General features: G+C 41.4%; 1 protein-coding gene across 3 annotated transcripts in view; it reads right to left on the bottom strand.

The window, feature by feature from the left end:
• Window positions 1-27,305, bottom strand: part of FMNL2 (formin like 2) — a 350,132-nt gene that overhangs the window by 10,604 nt on the left and 312,223 nt on the right. For all 3 annotated transcript variants that reach the window (XM_049773056.1, XM_049773055.1, XM_049773057.1), the window contains 11 exons: window positions 25,073-25,382; window positions 24,631-24,837; window positions 17,005-17,129; window positions 15,946-16,148; window positions 13,802-14,036; window positions 11,059-11,127; window positions 10,852-10,932; window positions 8,119-8,248; window positions 3,402-3,565; window positions 1,797-1,898; window positions 91-189 (listed from right to left, as the gene is read on the bottom strand). In XM_049773056.1, coding sequence (XP_049629013.1) covers window positions 91-189; window positions 1,797-1,898; window positions 3,402-3,565; window positions 8,119-8,248; window positions 10,852-10,932; window positions 11,059-11,127; window positions 13,802-14,036; window positions 15,946-16,148; window positions 17,005-17,129; window positions 24,631-24,837; window positions 25,073-25,382 — 1,725 coding nt within the window. The remainder of the gene's footprint in view (window positions 1-90; window positions 190-1,796; window positions 1,899-3,401; window positions 3,566-8,118; window positions 8,249-10,851; window positions 10,933-11,058; window positions 11,128-13,801; window positions 14,037-15,945; window positions 16,149-17,004; window positions 17,130-24,630; window positions 24,838-25,072; window positions 25,383-27,305) is intronic.

The raw sequence follows: 27,305 nt of genomic DNA, 5'->3' as shown, positions 1-27,305 counted from the left end.
AAGTGATAAAGTATCCTGTTCAGATCATTTCCCAAGAGCCCCTGCAACTCGCCTTCCAGGTGGCTTCCTCCAGGGCCCTGCTCTGCTCACCTTTGGGTCTTGTTGCTCCATCAATGCTTCCTGCTCTAGCAGTTTTTCCATGAGTGCTTGTTCCTGCTTTTTCCTCAGATCGTTTTCCTCTTCTGCTTGCTAGATAAAGTCAGAAGAATTCATAGATTATGATAGCAGCTAGAAAGTATCAAATTTATTCTTGGAGACTCATTTAGTCTTTGAGACTTTGAGATTTAGTCTTTGGGTCACATCCTTTATCAACAACCTCCCAAACTGAGCCCAGACTAATAGTACAGTGGTTAGGTACTGGTCTTGCATGTCGTCAACTGAGGTTAGATCCCAGAAACCCCGTATGATCGCCTGAGTCCTGCCAGGAGTGATTTCTGAGCACAGAACCAAGAAGAAGCCCTGACCAATGATGGTATGGTGCAAAAAGCCACTGTTTTTCATTTGTAAAAAATGATACAAAGGGGCCCGGAGAGCTAGCACAGCGGCGTTTGTCTCGCAAGCAGCCGATCCAGGACCAAAGGTGGTTGGTTCGAATCCCTGTGTCCCATATGGTCCCCCGTGCCTGCCAGGAGCTATTGCTGAGCAGACAGCCAGGAGTAACCCCTGAGCACCGCCGGGTGTGGCCCAAAAACCAAAAAAAAAAAAAAAAAAAAAGATACAAAAACAACTTTTCAAAATAGCACTATCTGTGACTGGGCATGAGGTTATGTAACTGAGTACAGGAGTCTGGAAGGATTTGGAAAGAGTAAACGGGTTTTGGATGCATAATGACCAAAAATTAACCTAAAAATCTGCCACAGAAAAATCAACCTGGGTGTTTCTGGCAGTGTGCTTACCCAAGTTCCATTATTCAATTATTATTAAAAAAAAAAAAGGTCCCAAAGTAAACAGTTTAAGAAATTTTCCTTCTTATTTGAATCACCTGTACTGCTCTTTAGTGGATTAGAGGCAAAGCACACATCTCACATGAATGAGACCTGAGTTTAATCCCCATCCACAAAACAACAAACAAACAAACAAACAAAAAGACCACCCCCCCTAATATTCCTAATATCAGTCAAGTCCTAAAACCAGGGTCCCGAGAGATATCATGGAGGTAAGGCGTTTGCCTTCCATGCAGAAGGACGGTGGTTCGAATCCTGGCATCCCATATTGTCAGGAGTGATTTCTGAGCCTAGAGCCAGGAGTAACCCCTGAGCGCTGCCGGGTGTGACCCAAAAAAAAAAAAAAAAGTTTTCTATGACCCCAGATTATAAAATAAATCAGATAATATTTACTGATTATAATCATCATTCTAAATCATCATCATCATTTTTTGAAACAACCACATATAATTGGGACCTACAGTTTCACATGCTAAGTTCTAGACTACCAGTCCACAAACATGCCCACAGGTCTGAAAAGCTGCAGAGTGCTGCTCTGGGTCACCTGAGCAGGAAATAACATACATTGACTCTCCCTGATGCCAGCTGTGGCACGGCAGTACACACCAGGCTCTAACCTGCCAAACATTCAATCTGGAGTTAGCCTGGATTTTCTGCACTGCTCCATTTCGAGAGGAAACTGTCCTGAACCAGAAACTCACTTGCCTCAAGGGGACAGCCAAGAGCATTTACAAGAGGCCTGGACTTAGTCTGGTGCAGCAGGATCAGATTCAGCACCCAGGTCTTCCAGAGCCACACAGACCCAGGCCCAGTAGGATACTTTTCCGAGCCTTCAGGCCCACAAAGTCTTACCTTATAGGCTTTCACAAATCGCACAAAGACAGGAAAGAAGACAGATGGGGGTGTGGTCTTGGGATTTTCTCCAAAATATTTCACAACATCATCAAAGGCATCCTGAGAAGAAAGAAGTCCATTTCTACTGAATTTCCTTCCTTCTAGCCAAAAACTTGCCACTCTGGGGAAGAGTGGCAGTGCAGTAAGGGTGAAGCTTTAGCAACCCCAGCTCTCTCTATATCCTTCCTACCTCCACTCACTCTTTGCCTTCATGCTTTCTGATAATATTTCCTCTCAGAGACATCCTGCCACTTACACGCTCACTTGCTCATCCACCCACGCACACCTTATACATGCACAAATGAGGAACTATCCAAGAGCACTCTAAAGCCACTGGTTAGAAGGGATCTTAGAAGCCTCAGATTCCAAATCTCCCTCAATGAATTGATAATGTTTATTACAGGATCCCATCATGGTGATCAGGCCTCTGGACAATTCTGGACTGTCCAAGCTGCAGCTTGACCTGCATGTCTGCATCACTAAGTTTCTATAGTATCTGTGATGTGTTTGCAGGTGTTCTGGCTATTTTTCAAGACTGTCAACTTGAACCCCAGTGCTATATTTTACTTTGAGATCAAATACTAAACACAGAAACCTAAGAGAGAATAAATGTTCTGTGCTAAGCTCAAGTCTGACATGTTGGCTGAATCCAAGACAGGACTCATGGCTAAAGTTAGGTGAGTGGTGAGGGTCTGAAAGAAGAGAGTGCAGATGCCCAACCTAGAGCAATAAAATGAGCAGGGCAAGAGCATTGCCCACTGCAATATTCAGAAAGATCTGCCAGTGAATAATCACTGCTACGTAAGAAACCCACCTCTTGGGAGGGAAGAGAGAGCCTCAGGGAAGGTGAGAGGGGGACTGTTGATTCTGGTAGTGGGAAATGTGCACTGGTGAAGGTTATTATACTGTAACTCAATCATGAACAACTTTATCCATAGACAAAAAACCTGGAGTATGAATAGCTTTGTAACCATGTATTTATATTTAAAAAAAAAACTAAAAAAGGAAAGAAAGAAAGAAGAAAGAAGAAAGAAAAAGAAAGAAAGAAAGAAAGAAAGAAAGAAAGAAAGAAAGAAAGAAAGAAAGAAAGAAAGAAAGAAAGAAAGAAAGAAAGAAAGAAAGAAAGACAGACAGACAGACAGACAGACAGGCAGGCAGGCAGGCAGGCAGGCAGGCAGGCAGGCAGGCAGGCAGGCAGAAAGAAAGAAAGAAAGAAAGAAAGAAAGAAAGAAAGAAAGAAAGAAAGAAAGAAAGAAAGAAAGAAAGAAAGAAAGAAAGAAAGAAAGAAAGAAAGAAAGAGAGAGAGAGAGAGAGAGAGAGAGAGAGAGAGAAAGAAAGAAAGAAAGAAAGAAAGAAAGAAAGAAAGAAAGAAAGAAAGAAAGAAAGAAAGAAAGAAAGAAAGAAAGAAAGAAAGAAAGAAAGAAAGAAAGAAAGAAAGAAAGAAAGAAAGAAAGAAAGAAAGAAAGAAAGAAAGAGAAAGAAAAATCCACCTCTAGCTAGCAAGGCAGATGCCTTAATGAGCTAATCACTTCTCTGAGAAGAGCAAAGGACACAAAGATCCACCTGGGCAATCTTGGCATCATCCTGCAGCTTTTTTAGTTTCCCCTCGTTGTTGAGGATGAACTCCTTTAGCAGTGTGTTATGGTCATGCATGGTGTACTCCCGTTTGGTCAAGTCCATGCCCCGCTGGAGTTCCTTGACATCCAGAAGAACATTCTCAAGGGAGACTGATGGAGAGAGAGAGACCAATGTTGCAGTGAAAACCAAAACCAGAGAGACAGTCATATAGGGGTAAAGGCACTTGCCTTGCAATTTCAATTTGGCACCACTTTTGGTGCCAAGCACTGCCAGGAGTAACCTGAGCACAAAAACAAGAATAGCCTCTGAGCACTCCTGGGTATGCTTCCAGTCCCTTCCCTTTTTCATGCCTCCCATCCCTTCAATATACCATAGGGAAACTGAAAAAACAGCTCAAAGGACAGGAGCAGAGGTTCTGTGTGCATCAGAATTAAATCACCAGGCTGGGTGGCTCTAGTGGCCCCTAAAAACCGAATCATTTAGACAGTTTAGGATACCTGCCTTCCCCAGTTCCCTGATCATCTGTTGGGAAGCTCAGCTTCAAAACTCACAAACCCACATCAAGGCTAGTATTTTTTAATTTGTTCCATACCCAGCAGTGCTCAGTGCTTATATCTGGTGAGTTCAGAACCGCATGGGGTACTTAGGGACTGAAATTGGGTTGACTGTATGCAAGGCAAAAGCCCTACCCATTGTACTATTATCATAGCCCCAAGTCTGGTGAAGTCTTGGGTTCTTTAAAAGTGTTGATTTAGCTGGGGCCAGAGCAATAATACAGCAAGTAGGCTCTTTCTCTGCATACAGCTGACCCAAATTTGATCCCCAGTAGCCCATATGGTCCCCCAAGCTGCCAAGGAGTGATTCCTGAGCACAAAGCCAGGAATAATACCTGAGTACTTCCAGGTGTGGCCCCACCAAAAAAAAAAATGTTTAGTTTAAGGGCCAGAACATAGCACAGAGATAGTATGTTTGCCTTGCATGGGGCCTACCTGAGACTGACCCTGGTTTGATCTTTGGTATCCCATAAGGTCCCCCAAGCCTGTCAAGAGCAAATTCTGAGCACAGAGCCCAGGAGTAACCCCTGAGCACCACTGGGTGTGGCCCCAAAATACCAACAACAAAAAAATGTTGAGTTTAGTTTTCAGGCTTCCTTTACTAAAATAATTTACTATACTCATTCTTTTTTTTTTTTTTTTTTTGGTTTTTGGGTCACACCCGGAGGTGCTCAGGGGTTACTCCTGGCTGTCTGCTCAGAAATAGCTCCTGGCAGGCACGGGGGACCATATGGGACACCGGGATTCCAACCAACCACCTTTGGTCCTGGATCGGCTGCTTGCAAGGCAAACGCCGCTGTGCTATCTCTCCGGGCCCACTATACTCATTCTTAAGCACATGTAAAATTCTGAACACACTGGGGCCAGAGAGATAGCATGGAGGTAAGGTGTTTGCCTTGCATGCAGAAAAGGTCAGTGGTTCGAATCCCGGCATCCCATATAGTCCTCTGAGCCTGCCAGGAGCGACTTCTGAGCATAGAGCCACAAGTATTCCCTGAGAGCTGCCGGGTGTGATCCAAAAACCAAAAAAGAAAAAACATCTACACACACATTACTTTACTGGTACCATTATCCCATGTTCCAATAAAGAAAAGTAGCAGCAAACGGTTGTGTGACAGGCCACAGATGTTTATAAGGGAAGACAGCTAGGGCCTGGCAGAGAAGTTCACATAATAAGGACTACGAATTCTGTGTGTGCAGCTATTCCAATGTTCATACAGAAGATGATAACCTAAGGAATAGCCTGTTCGCTTGGAGGTTTCCTTGCTGTGACAAATCCAAGGTGGAAGAATTTGTGGGAGGGGGGTCACATCCAGCAATACTCAGGGGCCACTCCAGGCTCTAAACTCAGGAATTATTCATGGTGGAGGTCAGGGGACCATGTTAGATTTGAGAATCAAACCTGTTTGACCAAGTGCAGAGCAAGTGCCCTATCCACTGTATTATTTTTCCAGTCCCTCGAAAGATTTTTTAATTCTTGCATTTTTAATATTATCCCGAAGGGGGCAGCATTTTGCCTGTTTCTTAACCTGGAAGAGTTTCCTTGTAAATCACACTGACTCAGGAGATGGTCTATCTGAGACGAGGCCATTCTCCCAGAGCATCTTCCTGCACCCCTGAGCTCCCCACACTACCTGAAGGGATTAACATATAATGCTGACGCCACAATTCTTGGGATTGGTACCAAGAGTACAGCAGTCATTCCAAAAAATTAGTATATGAACAAAATAGTAACTAAGTAACTGAAGGGTAAACAGCCTGTTTCAACTCACCTGGGCTCGAGAACAAACACAGAAAGCAATTCAGCCAAAGAGAAATTTTGCTTCAACTTTTAACCCTTCACTGACTTTGGGGGGTGGGGAGGTAGAATTTGCAGTCATGCCAGGTAACCAGCTTACACCTGGTTCTGTGCTCAGGGATCACTTCTGGTTCAGGAAACCATATGGAGAGCCGGGGAGAAATGTGGCTCACTCATGTGCAAGGAAGAAGCCCTACCCTTTGTACTACTGCTCTGACCCCATCACAGATTATTTTCAAATACCACTTCCATACTACCCCAAGAATCAAACTTCACCAATCGGACTCTAAGCTTTCAGCAGCACCTTTCAGCATCTGTATCACCCCATCCGTACCCTCGCTCAAGCATTTTTCACTCACTGATTTATTTCACCATCTATTTATCAAGGCCAAAAGAATTATAAAGATAATAAAACTTGATGATGACCAGAGATAGAACAAGTTTTAATGGCCCTTTGCTTTGCATGCAACGAACTGTAGTTCAACCTCTTCAGCACTTAAAATGAACCCTGAGCAAATTGGGTGTGACCCCCACAAATCAGAAACAAACAAAAAAGCTTGATATAAGTACCTGTCCAAGCTGCAAGATATGTAAATAGTTATTAAAATTGAACAGATATTGACCCACTTGACTTGCAAATGGCCAACCCTGGTTCTTTCCCTAGTACTACATATGGTTCCCCTGAGCACCCACTGGAATTATTCCTGAGCACAGATCCAGGATTTGCCTCTGAACACCATTACGTGTGGCCACAAAAACCAACCACCCAGCCACTGTCTGCCAAAAATTAACACATACTGCATATCGTACAGAAGTGGCAGCCATGACTGTGTCTATGGAAACCCCATATGGTGTCCTGAACCAGAAGCGATCCCTGAGCACAGAACCAGGTGTAAGCCCTGAGCATCACCTGGCATGACCCCAAATTCTACCCCCCAGCAAAGTCAGTGAAGGGTTAAAGAAGGTTGAAGCAAAGGGTCTCTTTGGCTGAACTGCTTTGTGTTTGTTCTTGAGTCCAGGTGAGTTGAAACACAAAACTCAACCACCCAGCCACCATCTGCCAAAAATGAAAACATACTGCATATCGTATAGAAGTGGCAGCCATGACTGTGTCTATGTGTCCTGACCATGGAGACTGTGTACAGAACAATGAACTTTTAATAAACACTTCTGCTGCCTTTGGTTCTATATTAATCCAAAAACCTCCTCCAAGATGGCTGTGTTTATGCTCAGATTCAAAGAAAGAGCATGGCAGACTGGACTATCCACTGTATGAGAACCTGATTTCTGTTTCCTGCTCTTTCTACCCACTGACAGTAGGAAAGGCATTTAAACTCTAAAAATATTCATTTGCTCAAGTACACCTTGGGGATATGAGAACCTTTAGAATCTGGCTCCTGGAATGACTCAAGAGTGACATAAGAAAACCACATCACTGGCCACACTGAGTGCACAAATCATTTTTTCTTTTCTTCTTTTGTTTTATTTGTTGTTTTTTTTTTATTAATTTGGTTTTTAGCCCATACTCAGTGATGCTTAAGGGTTACTTCTTACCTTTTTGTATTTCTCTGCTCTAAACAAATCATTTTTTATCCAAGGGCTGAGCTCAGATTTTCTTTCTAATCTTTTAAAAGATGGTGACAGAATTCAGTAACATCAGTGCACAAGGTCCTGAGTTGAATTTTGTTTTGTTTTAGATCACACCAGACAATACTAAGGACTTACTTCTGCTACTAAGCTTAAGATTCACTCCTGGTGTTTAGGAGACCATATTTGTTGTCAAGTAAGCCACAGGCAAAACAAACACCATAACTCCTGTGCTGTTCTTCTGGTTTACAACCCAGATTTTTACAGAAAAGCCATCTACATAGCCATGTTCAATACTGCACCCTGTTGTAACACTCACAACAGCTCATGTGTTCCAGCATAGAGCTATATAGGTTAGCCTGGCCTTTTATTCATATATCTTTCTTTTTTTGTTTGTTTTTTGGGTCACACCCAGCAGCGTTCAGTGGTTCCTCCTGGCTCTACGCTCAGAAATCGCTCCTGGCAGGCTCGGGGGACCATATGGGATGCCAGGATTCGAACCACTGTCCTTCTGCATACAAGACAAATGCTCTACCTCCAAGCTATCTCTCTGGCCCTCATATATCTTTCTTTATATTCTCTGAAGTTAGAGATTGAAGCCAGGACCTCACACATACACGAGGGTTGGATTTTTATTTGTTTGTTTGTTTTGTTTAAGAGTTTCGAAAAGAGTTCTAAAGAGTGTGTGTTTACTCAGTGCAGGGTGTCTTACCAATAGGCACTCAACACCCCAAAGGAACATTGAGAGTCAAAAATCACATACCTGAAGCAGCTTTTTCCACATAATGTAGTTCATTATAAAACAGTGACACTTGGTGGTATTTTTCTTTGACAACGTTAGATATATAGTGCAACAGGGTTTGCTTTCTGTCTGTTGACTTCGTATCCAAAAGCTGAAAACAAAAGGTAACATTGGATATAGCATGAGTCCCCTCCCAGGATGCACCCTGTTCAGCTTAAGAGCAGCATAGGGCAGATGCTCAAAGGAGAGACAAAAGATCCCAACAGGAGAGTCCATTTGGGTATATCCTTCAAGAACCAGCTTGTTCATTTCAAAACCAGGAGTGGCTGACTTACAGATATTCTGAACTGTAGAGATGGCCCCAAACATCTAGAACTGCTCACATATCTATATTTACCTGAAGTTCTCTCTCACTCCACCTAGTCTCTTACTCCTTTCCAAAACCCCATCACCACCACCAAAGCTGGGAGGCTCGAGCTTCATTCTTCTCCATAGCTTAGCCACGGTGTGGTACAAGGAGGTGAACACACGCACTCCCAACAAACCAGGACTTCCAGGATACCTGTACTACAAATGTGTGTGTGTGTGTGTGTGTGTGTGTGTGTGTGTGTGTGTGTGTGCGCGCGCACAAGTAGAGGTACATGTAAGGACAATGGCTTTTTATTGAAGAAACAATGAATTGTAACAGGAAAAAAAAAACATTTTGGTTCTACATCACTGTAAATCATCTGTATAAACTAGGTTCTCCACTAAAATTCCAATTCTATACTTTACTATACAATTGACCCCACACACACACACTTTTTGGGGCCACACCCAACAGTGCTTAGGAATTTCTCCTGGTAGTTGTTGGGAGGCCATATGGGATGGGGATTGAACCAGTATTAGTTGTGTATACAAAGTCAGTGCTCTACTTGCTGAACTAGCTCTCTAGCCCTAAAAAGTGACCCCTTTTATTTTATTTCCAAATAATCATAACTTTGTTATTATAACATGTGGTTTACCAAGTTTTTTACAATACACTTGTTTCAGACATTAAGTCTTTCAATACCAATCTTGCCACCAATATAACCTTCCCTCCACCAATGTCCTCAGTTTTACCACTACCATCCCAGCCTGCCCCCTTGCAGGTACAAATTTGCTTCATATTATTTGCTACAATACAAAAAGGTAAGTGGAATTATTGGGCTAGTTGGTGCTACTTGAGCCTTCTGTGTTATTTAGGTTCATTAAACTTGGTGATCTTCTATGTACCGTAGCTTTCCCATCAGATTTGCTATACCCTACAGTGTTGGTAGTACGATGAAATTTAGAGGTGTTACCTCATATGCAGTCACTTGAAATTGACCTATTTTGGGGGGTGGGGTTTGGGTCACACCCGGCAGCACTCAGGTGTGACTCAGCACTCCTGGCTCTATGCTCAAAAATCGCTCCTGGCAGGCTCAGGGGACCATATGGTCTTAAGTCCTATACTATTGCTATGGTACTAGACTTTCTTATATGTTCAAATCTTGCCTAGTCTAAGGACTCAGTCCAAAGAAGTAATTCTCTCCCATGGAACCCAGTACATCCTGGGTAAGAGAGCATTTTTCTCTAGTCTTATTCATATAAGTCACATGACTGAAAATTAGAGCCCTCTTTTACACACAAGAAAAGAGGAAAAAAGTTTTAAAAATACATATTAGATTAATTTGATTCATTAATTCATTAATTCCATTCAATCTCCTTGTTGGATATTTTAAAAATGTGGTAATCTGGAGCTGGAGTGATAGTACAGTAGGCAGGGAGCTTGCTTTGCACACGGCCTACCCCAGTTTGATTACTGGGACCCCATATGATCCCCTGAGCATGCCAGAAGTGATCTCTGAGCACAACATGGCATGGCCAAAAAAAAGCAAAAAAAAAAAAAAAATCAACTTACTTTCATTCAGATATTTTCGATTCTCATATTTTGCTTAATTAAAATGAAATTGTAGGGGCCAACGAGGTGGCGCTAGAGGTAAGGTGCCTGCCTTGCCTGCGCTAGCCTAGGACGGACCTCGGTTCCCTCAAGCCAGGAGTGATTTCTGAGCACATAGCCAGGAGTAATCCCTGAGCGTTACCGGGTGTGGCCCCAAAACCAAAAAAAAAAAAAAAAAAAAAAGAAATTGTATGTGGGATTTGTAGCCTTTCATTCTGAACACAAAATCACCCAATTCTTTGAAAACTTCACAAAACATTCTAATAGTTAACGTCCCCTGTGCTAGTTAATATCATAGCAAATTTATCTGTTTCCCCAAATATGAGATGTGCACACTGTAGCTATTTACAATATCCATAATCTAGACTTCTCAAAAAGATTACTAGAGATGGATATACTGGGTCAAAAGGTCTAAGCTTTGGGGTCAAAGCGATAGCACATGGGTAGGGTGCTTTCTTTGCACATGGCTAACCCAGGTTCTATCTCCAGAATTCTATGTGGTCCTCTGAGTGTACCAGGAGTAATTCCTAAAAAAATAGAACCAGGAGTAACCCCTGAGAACTGCTGGATGTGGCCCAAACAAACAAAAGGAAAGGTCTGAGCTTTTTTAAGGTTCTAAGGGCTTTTAGCCTACCAGATTGTGCTCCAGAAAATTTGGGTCAATTGACCATCTGACAAGGGGTAGAATATCACCAAAATAAGCCCCCCAGGTGCAAGTTAAACTCTGTAAAGCTTAACTGGAGTCAACTGCCTCAGCCCTCACATGGATCTTCTGTTTCTTTCAGTGCACTCACCAAGTCTAAACTCTGAAGCTTGAATCCATAAACTGCTCCTCGCTTACTACTGTTCATATAGTTTCCAAGAGCCAAGATAATCTGCAAAAAAAAAAAGGGGGGGGGACAAGAGAGGACCATCAGCACAATATCCAATCCCTTCCCAAGGCAGGCAGACACTAACAGGTCAGCTCTTTGATATGTGTAGTGAAAGAAAATTTCACTTGCCTCCAGGATTTTCTTGAGTTTTTGGGATGACTTTATGGAAACAGATGCTGCTATAGTTGAATGTAGTTGCTAAATTCAATGAAGGAGAGAAAGGGAATATGTGTTAAAAATAAGACATTCCAGTCGAAAATTAAAAAAATTAACACAAGGAAACAAGCATGAATTGAGACTTTAAAGCCTTAACATGGATTCTAATTTTTCCTTAAATAGAATTTTTCTTAAATAAATTCAAGCAACCCCATAAGGTGTTAGTGAATTCTATCAGGACATGCAACCTCCTTTCCTTCTCTTTTTTTGTTTCTGAGCCACACCTGGCAAAGCTCAGAGCTTGTTCCTGACTTTGCACTCAGGGATCATTTCTGTAAGCTTAGGGACCATCTGAGGTTTGGAATTCAAATGTGGGTCGGTTGCATGCAAGGCAAGGTCCCTACCTACAGTACTATTTATCCTGTCCCACAAGCTCTTTTCTTAAGAGCATTCATTAATAGAACTTGTTCATCACAACATCTGTATAGAACCACTGAGAACTTTCTAGCAGAAAGCCATCCTTGATACCACCTTTAAAAAAACACATCTTTTAAGCTCGAGTTTCAGTCTTACAGTATATACTGCCCTTCAGTGCACATTTCCCACCACCAAAGTGCCCAGTTTCCCTCCCATCCTCCCCCCTGCCTGTGGCTTTGCAGGGCCAAATATCTTACTTTATCTCTTTTTCTTTTTCTACCCCTTTCCAACCTCTCCCCTCCTGCCTGCTTTGGTGCCTCTGAAGCAGATTTACCCCTTTCTCTCTCCCTATTTCCATCCCCCCTCCCTTTCTCTCTTTTTTCTCTTCCTTTTAATTAAGGGGTACCATGCGTATCACTTTATCCCCTGTTAGCACCCAAATCATGTCCAGTCATCAGTTCCAACTATTATTGTTATAGTGGACCCTTCACTACCCTAACTGCACTACCTGCTCTTTGTGGCAGGCTTCCTATCATGGACTAGTCCTCCTGGCACTAATCTCTGGATACTATTACCATATTATCTTTTATTTTTCCATAAATGAGTGAGATTATTCTATGTCTATCCCTCTTTCTCTGGCTCATTTCACTCAGCATGATACTCTCCATATGCATCTGTTTATAAGCAACTTTCATGATTTCATATTTCCTAATAGCTGTGCAGTATTCCTCTGTGTAGATATACCAATTTCTTTCTTTGCTACCACCTTTAATCATATAATGGAGTTCATCTGAGAATAAAAACAAAAAATAGCAAAAAAATAAGAACAAAAGAAAAACAGCAAAAGAATATAAGAAGTTCCTAGAACATGTTCTGAACAGACATGCTATTTTAAACACTGGGTTGACAACATAGCTCAGCAACAGAGGACTTTCATGCATGTGGGATGCCCTAGATTCTATCCCTACCAGCATTCCCCTCCCACCAAAAAAATGTGTGGGGTGGGCGGGCTAGGGAGATGGTTCAAAGTTCTAGAGTACAAACTTTTCACAAAGGAGTCCTTACATCGAGCACCTGTACCATTTGGTCCTCAAAGCAGCACCAGGAGCAACTCCACTATGTGTGCCCCAAAATAAGAATAAATAAACAAACAAATAAAAAAACAAGGAACTAGAACTGGGAAAGAACTGACTCATACCATTCATTAATCTCTGTCACAAGAACACAAAGCAACAAGAGTGGTGCATTATTTTTATCCCCATGGTGTATATTCCTACATAAAATGTAAGAAACTTCCCCCAAAATGATTCCTATAGCAAATTTAATGCTTCCAAGGAAAGCCAATATATCTTGTTCACCAAAGATAGATATCCCCCAGATAGTTGTTTGTTTGCGGAGTTTTTGGCTATTCCTGGGGGTGCTTAGGAAATCATGTGTGGTGCCAGAACAGAGTTTGGGTTGATCACCTGCAAAGTAGTGCCTTAATCTCTATACTATCTCTTCAATTCCAAATGTGGGCTTTTTTTTTTTTTTTTGGCAGGTGGGGGTGTAGGAACATACCCAGCAGTACCCAGGGCTTTCCTTTTACTCTATGCTCGGGGATCCTCTTTGGCAGGGTCAGAGAGGACTATATGTGGGTCCAGTGATAGAACATGGGATGTCTACATGCAAGACAACCTACTCTATCCAACATACTATCATTTTTCCTGCTCCCAGTTATGGGATCACTTTAAGGAAAAAAGGACACCTTTTTTGGGGGGGTGGTCACACACAGCAATGCTCAGGGATTACTCCTGGCTCTGTGCTCAGAAATCACCCGTGGAAGGCACGGGGGACCATATGGGATGCCGGGATTTGAACCGCCATCCATCCTGTGTTGGTTGCATGCAAGGCAAATACCTTACCACTGTACTATCACTCCAGCCCCAAAAAGACACATTTTTAATCTTGCAACCTAGACAGAAGTCAGACATGGGCCATGGTAAAAACATATTTCTTGTCCTCTATTTTATAGTATCATATGAAACTCAGAGGACATCTCTAGAAACAGGAATTCTTAAGGAAGGTATTCTTAAGGAAGAATGTCAAAACAGAATATATAAAAATAGGCTATTTTAAAATGTTTTCAGCATACAATGTAAACTGGGCAGATTATAATGGACTCTAGAATGTCCTGGGGTTGAGGGGGAGGGTGTCTTTAGGGTCCATGACTCTAGGCACTAATCTAAAGACCTAAAAGGAATCTGGAAGAATCGTAAGGTACTGTATCTCTGGATTCCTCTCACTGTGGCCTACTCACAGGAGTCAACATTTGAATGCTTTCAGCAAAATTCCCAATGAAGGCCATGATGGTCATCTTCTGCATGAGCCTCTCAATCTTACTAAACTGCATCATGAACCGGTCTTCATCTGACAAATTCTCCAATGGCTTCCTTTCCCGCTCATAGAGCCTGAGCACTTTCACTTCATTCTCCGTTGGTAAGAATCTCATCAAACATTCTACAAAGTCTACAGGCAACGTCTTCAAGTCAAATCTAAAGACAGATATGGACATATTAGTGTTAGAGAAAAAACATCCTGCCCTTTCAATTTCCATCAGGTCCAACTCATGAACTAGCAAGTCATAGATGGTTGAAGACTACAGCTGCCTCATAAAGACACCCTCTTGGCCTAGGCTCCTTCAAGGGCATTCCTGAAAACAGGAGATATCTGAACCTCTATACACAGCTTTTAGGCTCTTAGCTAGTTCTAAACTTCCTATCAAGGTAGACATGATAGAAAGAGGTAAACAAAGGTAGAAGCATCTGAGTATTAAGGACAGTGGTTCAAGAACAGGTGTGATATGACAAAAATTAGGAAATTTATATTACCAGAAAACTGCCAACTTTGTAAAATATTTCAATGACACCTACATCTAGAACATTATTTTTGTACTTTAGAAAAAAATCTTCAGCTAATAGCCTGTATTATACAGATATTTTGGCTTTGATGCAAACATTCCTAGAAGGAATATCAGATCTGTGAATGTATATTTGAATAAAATATTTACCTAAAACTTTTATTTGTTCTCAGAACAATTTTTATTTGGCAAAATAATGAAATTTATTTAATTATCATGATAAATAAGATATAAAAATTAACAACCTGAATGTGTATCAGCATTTTTTTTTGTTTGTTTGTTTTTGGGTCACACTTGGCCGTGCTCAGGGGTTACTCCTGGCCCTACGCTCAGAAATCGGCCCTGGCAGGCACAGAGGACCATATGGGATGCTGGGATTCGAACCACAGTCCTTCTGCATGGAAGGCAAATGCCTTACCTCCATGCTATCTCACTGGCCCCATGTGTATCAGCTTTCAACATCAGACACTGTTGAATCAATAAGTAAACTCTAGGGCTAGGGCACACTATATTAGATCATGAGCAGGCTGAGGATATAAACATTAGATCAAATTATTTCTCAGGGCTACTACTCCTCTAAATAATCTCTGATCAGAATTTATAAAGTGCCAATTTCTGACCAATTAATTGCAAAGTCATAAAAGAAAATCTTTTTATTTGTTTTGTTTTGGGGTCACACCCGATGGTGCTCAGATGTTACTCCTGGCTCTGTGCCAGAAATCACTCCTGATAGGCATGAGGGACAATAAGGGATGCCAGGATTTAAACCACTGTCTGTCTTGGATCGGCTGCATGCAAAGCAAATGCCCTACTGCTGTGCTATCTTTCCGGACCCCAAAAAACATCCTTATCATACTTGAACATCAACATGACCTCAAAAATATCAGAGATGCTATCGTAAAGCAAGTTAACAGCAATGTCTTCTCTGCAGTTCAGGGATTTTTAAAAAGAAACTGAACTTAAAATATCCTGAAAGTATGAAGAATATCAGGAATCCATTTCATATTGCTGAGTTAAAAATATACATCTGCATTCTATTTGCATCCGGGACTGAATTGCATCATACCAACAATGCTATCAAATTTGTATTTAACATATCTGGATAAAATTCAGATAATCCAAAGGAAAGTGACATTTTCTCCCTTTGCTTGGCATCTGTAATACCCCAGTAAGCTTTCCTTTTATGTATTACTGTCAGCCTGTTTTAGAAAGCAGACCAAAATAATGAATGCTGTCACAATCCAATTATTAATGCTTTTAAATGACTCATCTGATTCAGCTCTCCTGAGATTTATTTCTCGTCCACCTCTTTAGCATCAGCACCTCAACTATGATGTCATATGTCTCTGGGGTATGGGCATCAAAACTTGCTTTCTCTTTAATCTAAGATCTGGTTCCACTATTGAAATATTTCTGTTATCATCTATTCATAACCTTATGGTATTCATTCTTTTATGGTATTCTTTTTTAATTGAATTTCTTTTTTTTTGCAACTTAATTGAATTTCTTAAGACATATTTTTTTTAAGAATGCCCTGAACTTACACATGAATAGCTTTGCATATTTCATCGGCAGTCTTTCCAGCTTTTCTTAAAGTTATGGCAAGATTTTTGGCCCGATTTGCTTCTAGTAATGTCACTTTGTTTGATCCTTTCTGTGTTATCTTCTGTTTGCTTGAAGAGAGATCAATGGCTGGACCTTGGGCTTTTGTCTTAAATATTTCCTCAAATTCATCTACATTTAAATCCTGAGGTAGCAAGGGAAGAAGGAGCCAAATTAGACTATACTTAAAAATTAAGTTAGGGGAAAGCAATGTGTTTCATACCATGCCCGCCCCCCACATACACAGAGCAAGCTACTATTTATATAGTTTCTTGGGTGTCAAAGAATTTAATCTTTTCAACACCTATCTAAAAAATACTTGCTCTCTTCCTATTTGTGTACATACTATGCACATATACAGAGATAAGTGTCTTGAGTAGAAGATCCCAATCAGCTAACTCCATAATCATTGCATAAAAGGCACTTTACACAGAAGCTATCTATTAAACAAGTAAGCACTTACAGTTGTATAAAAGGTTTCTTACCCTTTTATAAATTAAGAGCAAGGATCATGTCAGATAAATTTTATTTTGCATCAATGAAGATGTAAGCCAGTTTTATTTTCATTTGTTTTTATAAAATCTTTAGGCTACACCCAGTTGTGCTCAGGGCTTACTCCTGTCCCTCTGCTCAGAAGTCACTTCTTATGAGGCTTGGGAACGGTATATGATGCTGGTGATTGAACATGGGATGACTGTGGGAAGGCAAACACCCTCCCTGCTATTCCAAACTGCCCCCAGACAAGTTGCAACTCAAGAGAAATTCTTTGAGGTGAGTTGTGGGTTGGGCTAGACCCAACTGTGCTCCAGGCTTACTCCTGGGTCTGTAGTCAGGAATTACTTATGCAATGCTTGTGGGGGGCTGTAAGTAGTATTGGGGATCAAATCAATCAGCTACATGCCAGGCAAGCACTTTAACCCCAGTACTATGGTTAACAAAGTACTCATTGAAGCGTCCTTGCACAGAGAAGGTCTCTGGTTTCTAACCAATGAGAAAGATACCTCTAAAATTCGTTCATCATCTATTTCATTGAAGACTGTGCCATTGATCTGATTTGGCTTCAGAGCCACCCAGTTAAAAACTGGCATTCGGAACTTCGTCTTGATTGGCTTCTTAATTTTCACGGCTGCACAAGTCAGAGAAAAGGAATTAAGGTCATATCAAGACCACATGACTTTCAAAAATGTCAGACAATTTTTTTTTTGACAACAATTCTTAAAGGTGACACTTTAACACTGGAGGAAGGCTGGCAAGAGGTGCCCAAGTGTTTTGAAGCACAGGAAAAAAATCCCTATGGGTTGGGCCTTAGTAATTGGAAGTTTTAAGGATGATGGATACAACACTATGTCAGAGCTGTATAATGATAAAGAATTAATATAATTTTATTTTTTAAGTGCACACAATGGATTTCCACATTACAATCGCAATTTAAGGACATGGCTTAAAATAAATAAAGCGCTGGGGAATAAAACATAGTTTTAATATTCTTAGATAGGAGGGTGAATATTCTATGCGATTTAGTTTGACAATGACAAAAGGAACTGAAATTAGACATTCTAAGTCTTAATTCAAAATAAGTCTTGGGGGCTGGAGAGATAGCATGGAGGTAAAGCGTTTGCCTTTCATGCAAGAGGTCATCGGTTCGAATCCCAGCGCCCCATATGGTCCCCTGTGCCTGCCAGGAGCAATTTCTGAGCATGGAGCCAGGAGTAACCCCTGAGCACTGCCGGGTGTGACCCAAAAACCACAAAAAAAAAAAAAAAGTCTTAAAAAAAATCAGACTCAAAAAACAAACAAACAAGAAAAAAAAAAAAAAAAACAGCTGCCTAAACTAGCAGGAACGCTAGCTTCCAGCCCTGGCAATACCTCCCTAAGGATGACTGAGGTTATGAGAATTTATTGGCAATGGCACTCTTTTAGGTTACTCACAGCTTAGAACAGAAAATGTTTCAGATCACAAAGGAGGCACAGAGAAATATCAGAAAACTTTACAGCTTTTTCAGAATGATCAGTGCTTCCAGGGGAGTGGGTAGGATTAAAGAGAGGTGAAATTTTTTATTTAAGCAACAGCGTGGTACTTAAAGTATGGTGCCCAATGATGTTCAGGGACCACAAAGTGCTGGAGAATCAGAGCACCTGCATGCAAAGTCTGTGCCTATCCTTTGAGCTATTTCTCCCAGTCCTTCTCCTGCATGCGTAAGAGCAATGATGCCCTAAGATACAGCTATGTGTGACTGAAGGGCATCAATGTACCCACTAAAATACTGAAAAGTGTCAACTCATTTTACTTTGGTGAAATGAGCTATGAAAAAAGAAAGGCAATTCATTAAACTGCATTAGTGAATTATTACATCATAATAAAGTCTCCCCATATCACTAAGCTCTACAGATTCACCTCCTACAGTCTGTCCTGTGACAACTCCTGCTATTTGGTTACTTCATTATTGGTCATCAGCAGCAGGGGTGGGGGGAAATTCAGTGCAGAACAACAATAGCAATATTATACCAAAAGCTGGGCTTTCAACTGGCTGCCTGTGTCAGAAGGAGGTAACTGAATGGGAAAGAGAGTGGTGCCTTGTTCCTCCAGAGTTATGAAAGCCATGTAAACAGCAGGGATGGCAGGTGACAGGCTACAGACAAGCATGCAGGAACACAGAAACATAACCTTTGCCAACCCATGTCTTCCTGCCATCAAACATGACCCCTCATTTCCCACTTCCCAACAGAGGGGACTCCTCGCTACACTTAATTTTGCCCAGGAACACCCAAGACTTCTACTAAGGGGCAAAGGAGCAGATCATCCCCTTGCTTAGCAGGAGATGGATACTTGAGGGAGAAGACAGGGAAATAAGGAGGGCTGTGAAGAGATCTTTCCATAATCTGAGGTGACAGGTATGGCAATAACAAGTCTTTCTTTTTTTTTTTCTTTGGGTCACACCCAGCAGCACTCAGGGGTTACTCCTGACTGGCTGTGTCCCACCCACTGTTTTTGACAATAGAATGCTGGCCTAAGTACCACTAAGTTTTAGGAGACACAATTGTATGTTTGGTTTTTTGTTTGTTTGTTTGTTTTTAGGTAACACCTGGCTGTGCTCAGGGGTTATTCCTGGCTTTATGCTCAGAAATCACTCCTGGCAGGCTCAGGGGACCATATGGGATACCGGAATTCAAACCATCTTTCTGCATGCAGGGCAAATGCCCTATCTCCATGCTATCTCTCCAAGTATTTGATCCCAAGGTTCAACAGGTCTCAGGGGATTCACTCAACCTCACTCTACAGACAGCTGTCTTTTGTTTTTGTTTTTGTTTTTTTGTTTTATGTTTTTGGGCCACACCCGGCGGTGCTCAGGGGTTACTCCTGGCTGTCTGCTCAGAAATAGCTCCTGGCAGGCACGGGGGACCATATGCGACACCGGGATTCCAACCAACCACCTTTGGTTCTGGATCGGCTGCTTGCAAGGCAAACACCGCTGTGCTATCTCTCCGGGCTGACAGCTGTCTTTTTTTTTTTTTTTTCACTTCTGATGGTGATCAGAAACTATATGGGGTGCGGGGAAAGGGGAGGAATTGAGCCTGGGTTAGTTGCATGCAAGGCAACTGTACTATCTCTCTGCTTCCAGTCACTTCACAATTTTTTTGTTAGTTTGTTTTTTGTTTTTGGGCCACACCCAGTGACACTCAGGGGTTACTCCTGACTAAGCTCAGAAATCACTCCTGGCTTGGGGGGCCATATGGGATGCCAGAGGATTGAACCATGGTCCATCCTAAGGTAGCACGTGCAAGGCAAACACCTTACCACTTGCACCACCATTCTGGCCCCTCACCTCACTTTTAACTTGAGTAAGCTCCAAAATAAGCCTGAGACTAGACTATGGGCCAGGAAGTTCTCCTCAGATAGTATCTCCTGACTACAGGAATGGAGCAGGAGTGGAGAATAACCATGACTCTGAGATGAGGGATTGGGTTGAGGGCTATTCATGGAGAGATTAGAGGCTAGTGGAAGGGAGTCAAGAAGCTTCAGCAGTATTCTGTGGACAAGCTCTCCTCTTGCCTTCAGAATAACAATGGTTGATTTCTTCTGAGTTGAGGACCTAGCGCCATAAGGAAAATTAGACTATAAGGTATCACTCCTTTTCTTGAGGTGGGGGTGTGGGAGAGGAAAAGGTGTCATATGAAATCCAGGGTGCTAACTGAAATCATCAAAATTTCTCCCTAAGTTTCATGTCTAGTGTGTGGGCAAAGATGAAATAAGTTCACCAACCCCAAGACTTTTTATAGACACAACATCCCCATGCAATGGATGGAGAGATGAAATGGGCAATGGCAGGGCACAATGTGATCAATAGAACACAAGGTAAATGTGCAACACACTCCAAGGGGGGAAACCTACAGAAAAGCTTGATTGGCCCATCTTTGGCGGAAGCAGAAAGAACAAATACAAAAAAAAAAAAAAAAAAAAAAAAAAACATTAGATACAGTTAGATTCAAATAGCTCAACACAGAATTTCATGCTTCTTGAACACATTTGGCAACAGAGCCACGAGTTCATTTCCATTCAGGCCTGCCTGTCTGGATTATTCATTCACCTAAAAGGAAAAAAAAAAAAAAAGAATAGTCCTATCTAGAAGGAAGAAAAGAAAAATTATTTCATTAGTATGTTTTCAAATGGGTATCTTCAAATGTGCTAGGTAATTCATTAGACAAAATTTAATAACAGAAAAATAATCTAAAATCAAATGTCTAAGATCAAATCTAAGATCTAATGTCTAATAATCTAAGATCAAATGTCTATAGTGCATAGTCCATTCCAAAGTCTATTCTCTCAGAGAGAGCAGCGGTGACAGACTGCCTAGTTGTCACAACCTAATCTGGGAAAAATTGCCAGATGGACCTGCCACAGATTTGTCAAAGAAAGCCTTATCTCAAAGACACCTTTCCCATTGTTTCTCTATAAAACCAAAGGAAATCACAACTAGATAAACTCAGGGGCCACCTCCTCCTATCCTAATCTAGAACCCAGAATACCTTTCTCACTCCACATTGAAAAAGATAAGACATCCTCAAGACCCAAGAACCCAGTGACATCACACTGAGTTCTGAGGAGGCATTATCATCTCAGCTATGGCATTTGCATACACTGGGCTATCCTAATTCAGTCTGCTCTCTTGGGTCCAGAGAGAACAAGATGGCTTCCTAATCCCTGCAGGAGAATGCTGAGGAAGATCCTAACGAACTTAATCCCATCAAAGTTCGCCAGCCAGGAAATGGAGGAATACGGCCTCTCCATTTTGCTCCATGGTCACATGCATCTCCTAGCCCAGGAATTCCACCAAAATATGCAGTAAAAGCTACATTACATGTGTGTCAATAGACAAAAAATGCAGGACAACAGCATGCATAGAGAATGAAGATGGCAGCTTTGATGGCCCATAAGGTACCAACAACATAGTCAACCTCTCAGACAAGGGTTTAGAGTAGTAATATGGAGGATGCTTATAGAATTCAAAGAAAGAATAAAGCAAGCCGAAGAGAACACAATCAGAAAACTCCAAACTGAAATAACAGGACTGAAAAACTCAGTAGATAAAATTAAAAACTCAATGGAAACCGATTAACAGCAGTTAGGACAGAATCAGCGAGCTGGAAGATGAGATGCAGAACAACTCTATACAGCAGAAGAGACTGGAAAAGAAACTTAAAGCCTTAAAAACCTTAAAGACAATGGAAAAATATTCAAAGAATGTGAGAAGATAAAATTAGAAGTCCTTAACAAATTCAACAGAAACAACATAAATATCACTGGAGTCCCAGAGACCCAGGAAGAAAATTCCCAGGAAGAATCAGTAGTCAAGGATATCATTACAGAGAAACTCCCAGAGCTAACGACAGCATGCAACCAAATTCTGCGTGCCCAAAGAGTACCAGCTAAAAGAGACCTGAAGAAAAGCACTCCAAGACATATCCTAGTCACAATGACAAATACCACAGATAGCAGAATACTGAAAGCAGCAGGATCAAAAAGGAAAATGTCATTCAAAGGAGCATGCTTAAGATTTACAGCAGACCTGTCACAGAGAGAACAAGATGGCTACTGAATACACTAGCAAAACATCTCACAAGATAGGCTATAACCACTAACAACCAAATGAAGGATGAGTAAGAGAGTGAGATTAAAGGCCTTCCAGAAATTGTCCCATTCTCAAGCTATCAAAGATACAGAGGATCTTGTAATCCTTATAGGTTGCAAAATAGAATCTCCTTTAATTGTTTAATGGACATTAATGGCACCAAAGAGGAGTTTCTTTAATACCATATACAATCTACTAACTGGCCCAAGATAAAAAGGAGACAATTTCCAATTTTAGCAGCTCTGATGGTTGCTGTAACAAGGAACACCACACTCAAAATCGGAAACAATAAACAATTTCTCTAAATATTCAGAAGAACCAGGTTAAAAAAAAAGATAAATCTCAGGATCAGAGAGATAGTATAGTGGGTACAGTGCCTGACTGGCACACAGCCAGCTCAGGTTCTATCCCAAGTATCTCATATAATCCTCCAACCTGTCAGGAGTGATTCCTGAATATGGAGCCAGGGGTAATCACTGAGCACAGCCCTGTGTGTACAAAAGAACAAAATTCACCAGGCCCAATCAGCAGGGAGTCAGATATGGAAACCTAGCCTCTGGCTCTTCCATTATTCCAGGGAAATCCTGAGTCCTGGAAGAAAAGTAGAACCCATGGGGAGAGAATCCACAACATTAAGTTGGAGAGAGAAAGAAAACGAACCTCAAAAGATACACAAAAACACATAGTAGACACAGCTCCTGGTAAGCATTCTTAGGAGCAGGAAAGCCAGGAGTAATCCTGGGTCATGACAATGCTAGGTTTTCACAGGTACTGCAAACAGCCTGTTCCATTATACAAATTGTACATTGTACAGATTCTAGAAACTGCTAAGAGGATTCCTGTGTGTCTACACTCCCAATTCTGATCCGTGAAACCACTCTTTCAACTCCTGTCCCTCAGAAGCAAAGAAGTTCTAAAAGAAAATGTTAGACAAAGGGAACCCTTAGGAGACAGAAATAAGAAATCAATTTTACTAAGAATGCTATTTTGAACAGATACCTTATGGTTTTATGACAGCTGAGGTGAATAGAAAAATCAAATTTCATGGGAGCCACATCTGTTATGAGTGGCTTCCTGGTTCCAAAAGAACTTGAGTTACTAGGAATGACTTTACTCTGATGCCAGGCTCATAAAGCTGAAGAAAGGAAATCCTTTCTATCTAAGAAAGCTGAGATCTGAGAGCTACTGGCTATGGATATTATACAAGTGGTAATTCTTCATCAGAAATAAAAGACTCATGAGAGTACACAGGATGAGGAGGTAGAATTATGTGAAATCACAGAAATGGCACTAGCAAAGCTCAGAGCAAGTCCAAATGTCAAGGAAACACCCCATGACATGGAAAAAGGCTTGCAGTAAAAATTCATTTCCATGACTGGAAAATAAAAATGCAACTCTCGAGGCATCTGTTTCTTTCCTCTGGTTGCACCCTTAGAATGCCTGATTTTTGGCCAGGAGGGTGCTGTATTCTATTCTGCTCTCCTGGTGAGCAAAACCACCCATATTATTAAGGCATTTCAAAGCAAAGAACCACTGCTGTTGACAACATAGCCCTTTTGACGGTAATTCCAGGAGGTGCCTGTCAGATTCTCCCTGGCTGAGAAGAACTATCTGGAAAATTCCATCAGATAGTTACAGAGAAAACTTAACTATTGAGCTGTCACTGCAAAAATAAAACTGGGGGGGGGGGGGGAGAAATGGGCCAGATGCACTCTTGTTTTGACTACTGCACTTTCAGTATATGAGTTGTCTGGTCAGCAACTCTTGTCAGTGTCCAGAAGTCTGTACTGACCCCAGCAACTAGCACTGATTCCTAAGAAGATTTAAGATTTACAGCAGACCTGTCACAGAGAGAACAAGATAGCTCTCATCTCTGTGTGGGCAGTGTGAAAGTTGGGAAGATGGGGTGAGGTCAAAACTTTCTGGTCAGGGAAAAAAAATCACTCCTCTGAAGAAGTTTCACTATATTTTATTTATTTTGAATTTGGGACCAGATCCATTAGTGCACTTGGGTTATTACTGGCTCTATGCTCAGGAGCACTTCTGACAGTGCCTGATGAAGCATATGCAGTATTGAATCCATGTTGTCTGCATGCAAGCAGATACTGCATGTCAGCACCCTACTTGCTGTATGATCTCTATGGCCGTCCCTTTATTTTAGCAGAAATGTCTCTAATAATCAGAGGAGGTGCTTGTCAATTTCAGGAGACCCAATTTTTGAAAAATAGTTTTTTGTTTAGTTTTGGTTTTGGGTCACACCAGACTGCACTCAGGAGTTACTCCTGGTTCTTTGCTCAGAAGTCGTTCCTGGCAGGCTCGGGGGACCACATGCGATGTCTGGATTCAAATGGGGATCTGTCCCTGTGTTGGCTGCATGCAAGGCAAACGCCTTAACACTATGCTATCACCCCCGCCCCTGAAAAATGGTTTTTAACCCTCTGGCAAATAAGATGAGTACTTCTTGTGTTAAGTACTTGAGTTTAAAGTCTGTACTCTTACCTGCTAATCCTGAGTTAAAAACCACAGTGGGCGAAGAAGTTCCAGGCAGAGGGGGTGCAGAGGGAGGAAGAGGAGGTGGTAAGGGGGGAGTCTCAGCAGCAGGACCTGGGAGAGGAGGGGGAGGCGGCGGGGGTGGAGGAGGCGGGGGAGGCGGAGGAGGTGGTGGAGGAGGCGGCATAGGTGGTGTTGTTATAGGACCATTTTGCGCTAGAAAAAAGAAAAGAAACATTGACTTAGATTGACTTTGAAACAAGAATATTTTTTCCTTCAATATGGCATGTGCACAAAAATTAGACAAAATGGGGGGCAGGACCAGAAACGGACAAAGGTTATTTTTCACAGGCTGTAGGATTTCCTCATAAAAGCAAACTATGCTATGGCATAATGAAAAGAAGATTTATCAACTCAATCCCAAAATGGCTCGCCAGCCAAGGTGCCTTACCTGCTTCAGGTGTGTCTGATGACAGAGGTAGTGTGGGTGGTGGGGGTAAGGATCCTGAGGAGGCTGACCCTGCGACTGGTCCCATAAAGTTAGCAGCTGCAGCCTCTGACCCTGTGGTTAGTGTACCAGGACCCACAACTGGCAAAATGGCGATGTCCCCATCTCCTTTCTTCTGAATTTTAATGGTCCCTTGTTTCTCCAATTCATGAATCCTTTTTTCCAAGGTAGACTGCCTCTGAATGGCTTCTTCTTTTTCTTTGACCATTTTCCTTAATGTATGAACCTGGGTATTTGCATCTTTGTAGATTTCCTGCAAGAGTCCATGATGAACAGCTTGTGTTTATATCAGAGTTATTTTTGGCTTTTGTTTTTAGGGCCACACTCAATGATGCTCAAAGGTTATTCCTAGGTCTGTGCTCAGGAGTGATCCTTAAGATGTTTATGGGACCAGATCAAACTGGGGTCCAGCGACATGTGGCATTAAGAAGTCAAATATCAATTACCATCAAGTTGCAAACTAAAAAGAAAGAAAATACCCTCACACACACACAAAAGAAGAAATAAGAATATTCATATAAAATCGAATTCCAAGGAACACAGCCAGATCTATAAGGCCTATTTAATGATCAACTGTTCACTGATAATGCATGCAATATATTCTGGCAAAATTATTACTGTTAAGGTAGTTCTTTCCATTAATTAAATGGAGTTAACTCAACTTTTCTTTGCAGGTGAAGTACAGAAATGACGCAATCTACTTTTAAATAGCTGACTTGCTGTATCTGGAGGTGCTTTCTGGTGGAGGGATGTTTTCCTTCCACTAACTTTGAAATGCATTTGTAATTCCTAGATGTGTATCAGCTAACAGCAGATAACCAAGTCCTAAACCAGACTTGGCTAAAAATCAGACTGGGATTAAAATTCTGCAAGCAGGGAATAATCCACTCATGAATAACAGAGACCAATGTTCTTGAATGGATTACTGGGGCCCTAGCAGAGCCCGCCTCCTCAAACGGAAGACTGCAATTGTAAAATTTTCCCCTTTGGTAATGCGCTTTAACAAAACAGGCCAAGGCTTCCTTTCACTAATTACTCATTTCTCTCTAGCTTTTTAGTAGAAAACAAAGAAGCAACCATTTTCAATGCAAAAGGCTGTCTTGGCTCCTTTTAGAAAGGGGCCCACAAAGTTTTCCAGTGAGAGGATTTTATGGGTCTTACTTGGTAGGCCTTATACATGTGACCTCTTACTATATAAACCTGCAGCAAGCAGGGACACATTCTTCACACCATGCCAATTATTAATAACCTGAAAGTCTGCACTTGAATTGACTCCATATGCTACGGTTTTGTCTCAATGGTGTGCCAGAAAATTAATTTCCTAGAGTTAACTACAGGAGGACCCGTCAAAATATCAAGCAACACACAGTCATGATAACCATCACACAAAATGTCTCATTTCATTAAAGGTGGTGTAAAGGAAAGATGTTTGGCTGGAAGCCCTGCAGGCATTTCAGTGTTTTTACGTTCAGCCCAATTCCAAGCACATGGATGGTACTCCATAAATGCCTGACAAGTAAGGTAAAACAATGTTCAGGCCAAATAAAATAGCGGAGATTATCTGATAATAAAATAGATTGCTTTCGTTTTGTCCTTCTTTTCTTTTTCATTTTGTTGAATATTGCAAGGTCTTGCCCGTGTTGTGATTTCAGAGTTTCCACAGCAACCATCAAAATCTGGGTTGAAGTAGAAGCAAAGCAAAGCAATACAAAGAAACTAATAAAGTTCAAATAAAAATAAGATTAAGTGGCATGAATTAAATTGACAGTGGTTTATGTCCAACAAAATAGGAGAAAATATTATTGCTCTCCAAAGCCTGTAATAAGGAGATCCAGAACCCCCTGTACCAGCCTGCATTTGTATGTATGGACCTTCATTTTTTAATGTAATTTTTATTGAGACCAATGTAAATTACAAGTCTTTCACAGTTATAGTTAAGGTAGATAGTGACAGTGAATTAGGGCAATTCTCACCACCAGTGTTAACCTCCCTATGCCACTATTCTCAGCATGCATTCTTTACCTCCACTCTTAGCCTCCTGGGTTGCTAGTATAGCAGTGTATGGACCTTCTTTAACTAGATAAAACTGCTTTTGAGTATCACCTATCTAACAGCTAGGCAAGAACCGGCACAGTCTGATATGCATATACTCCATGCTCTCCCACATTCAAGATGG

This window comes from Suncus etruscus, chromosome 5 (genome assembly GCF_024139225.1).
Source record: "Suncus etruscus isolate mSunEtr1 chromosome 5, mSunEtr1.pri.cur, whole genome shotgun sequence".
Taxonomy (NCBI): domain Eukaryota; kingdom Metazoa; phylum Chordata; class Mammalia; order Eulipotyphla; family Soricidae; genus Suncus; species Suncus etruscus.
Note: the sequence above shows the minus strand (reverse complement) of the source record. Positions and strands in the feature narration are given on the sequence as shown.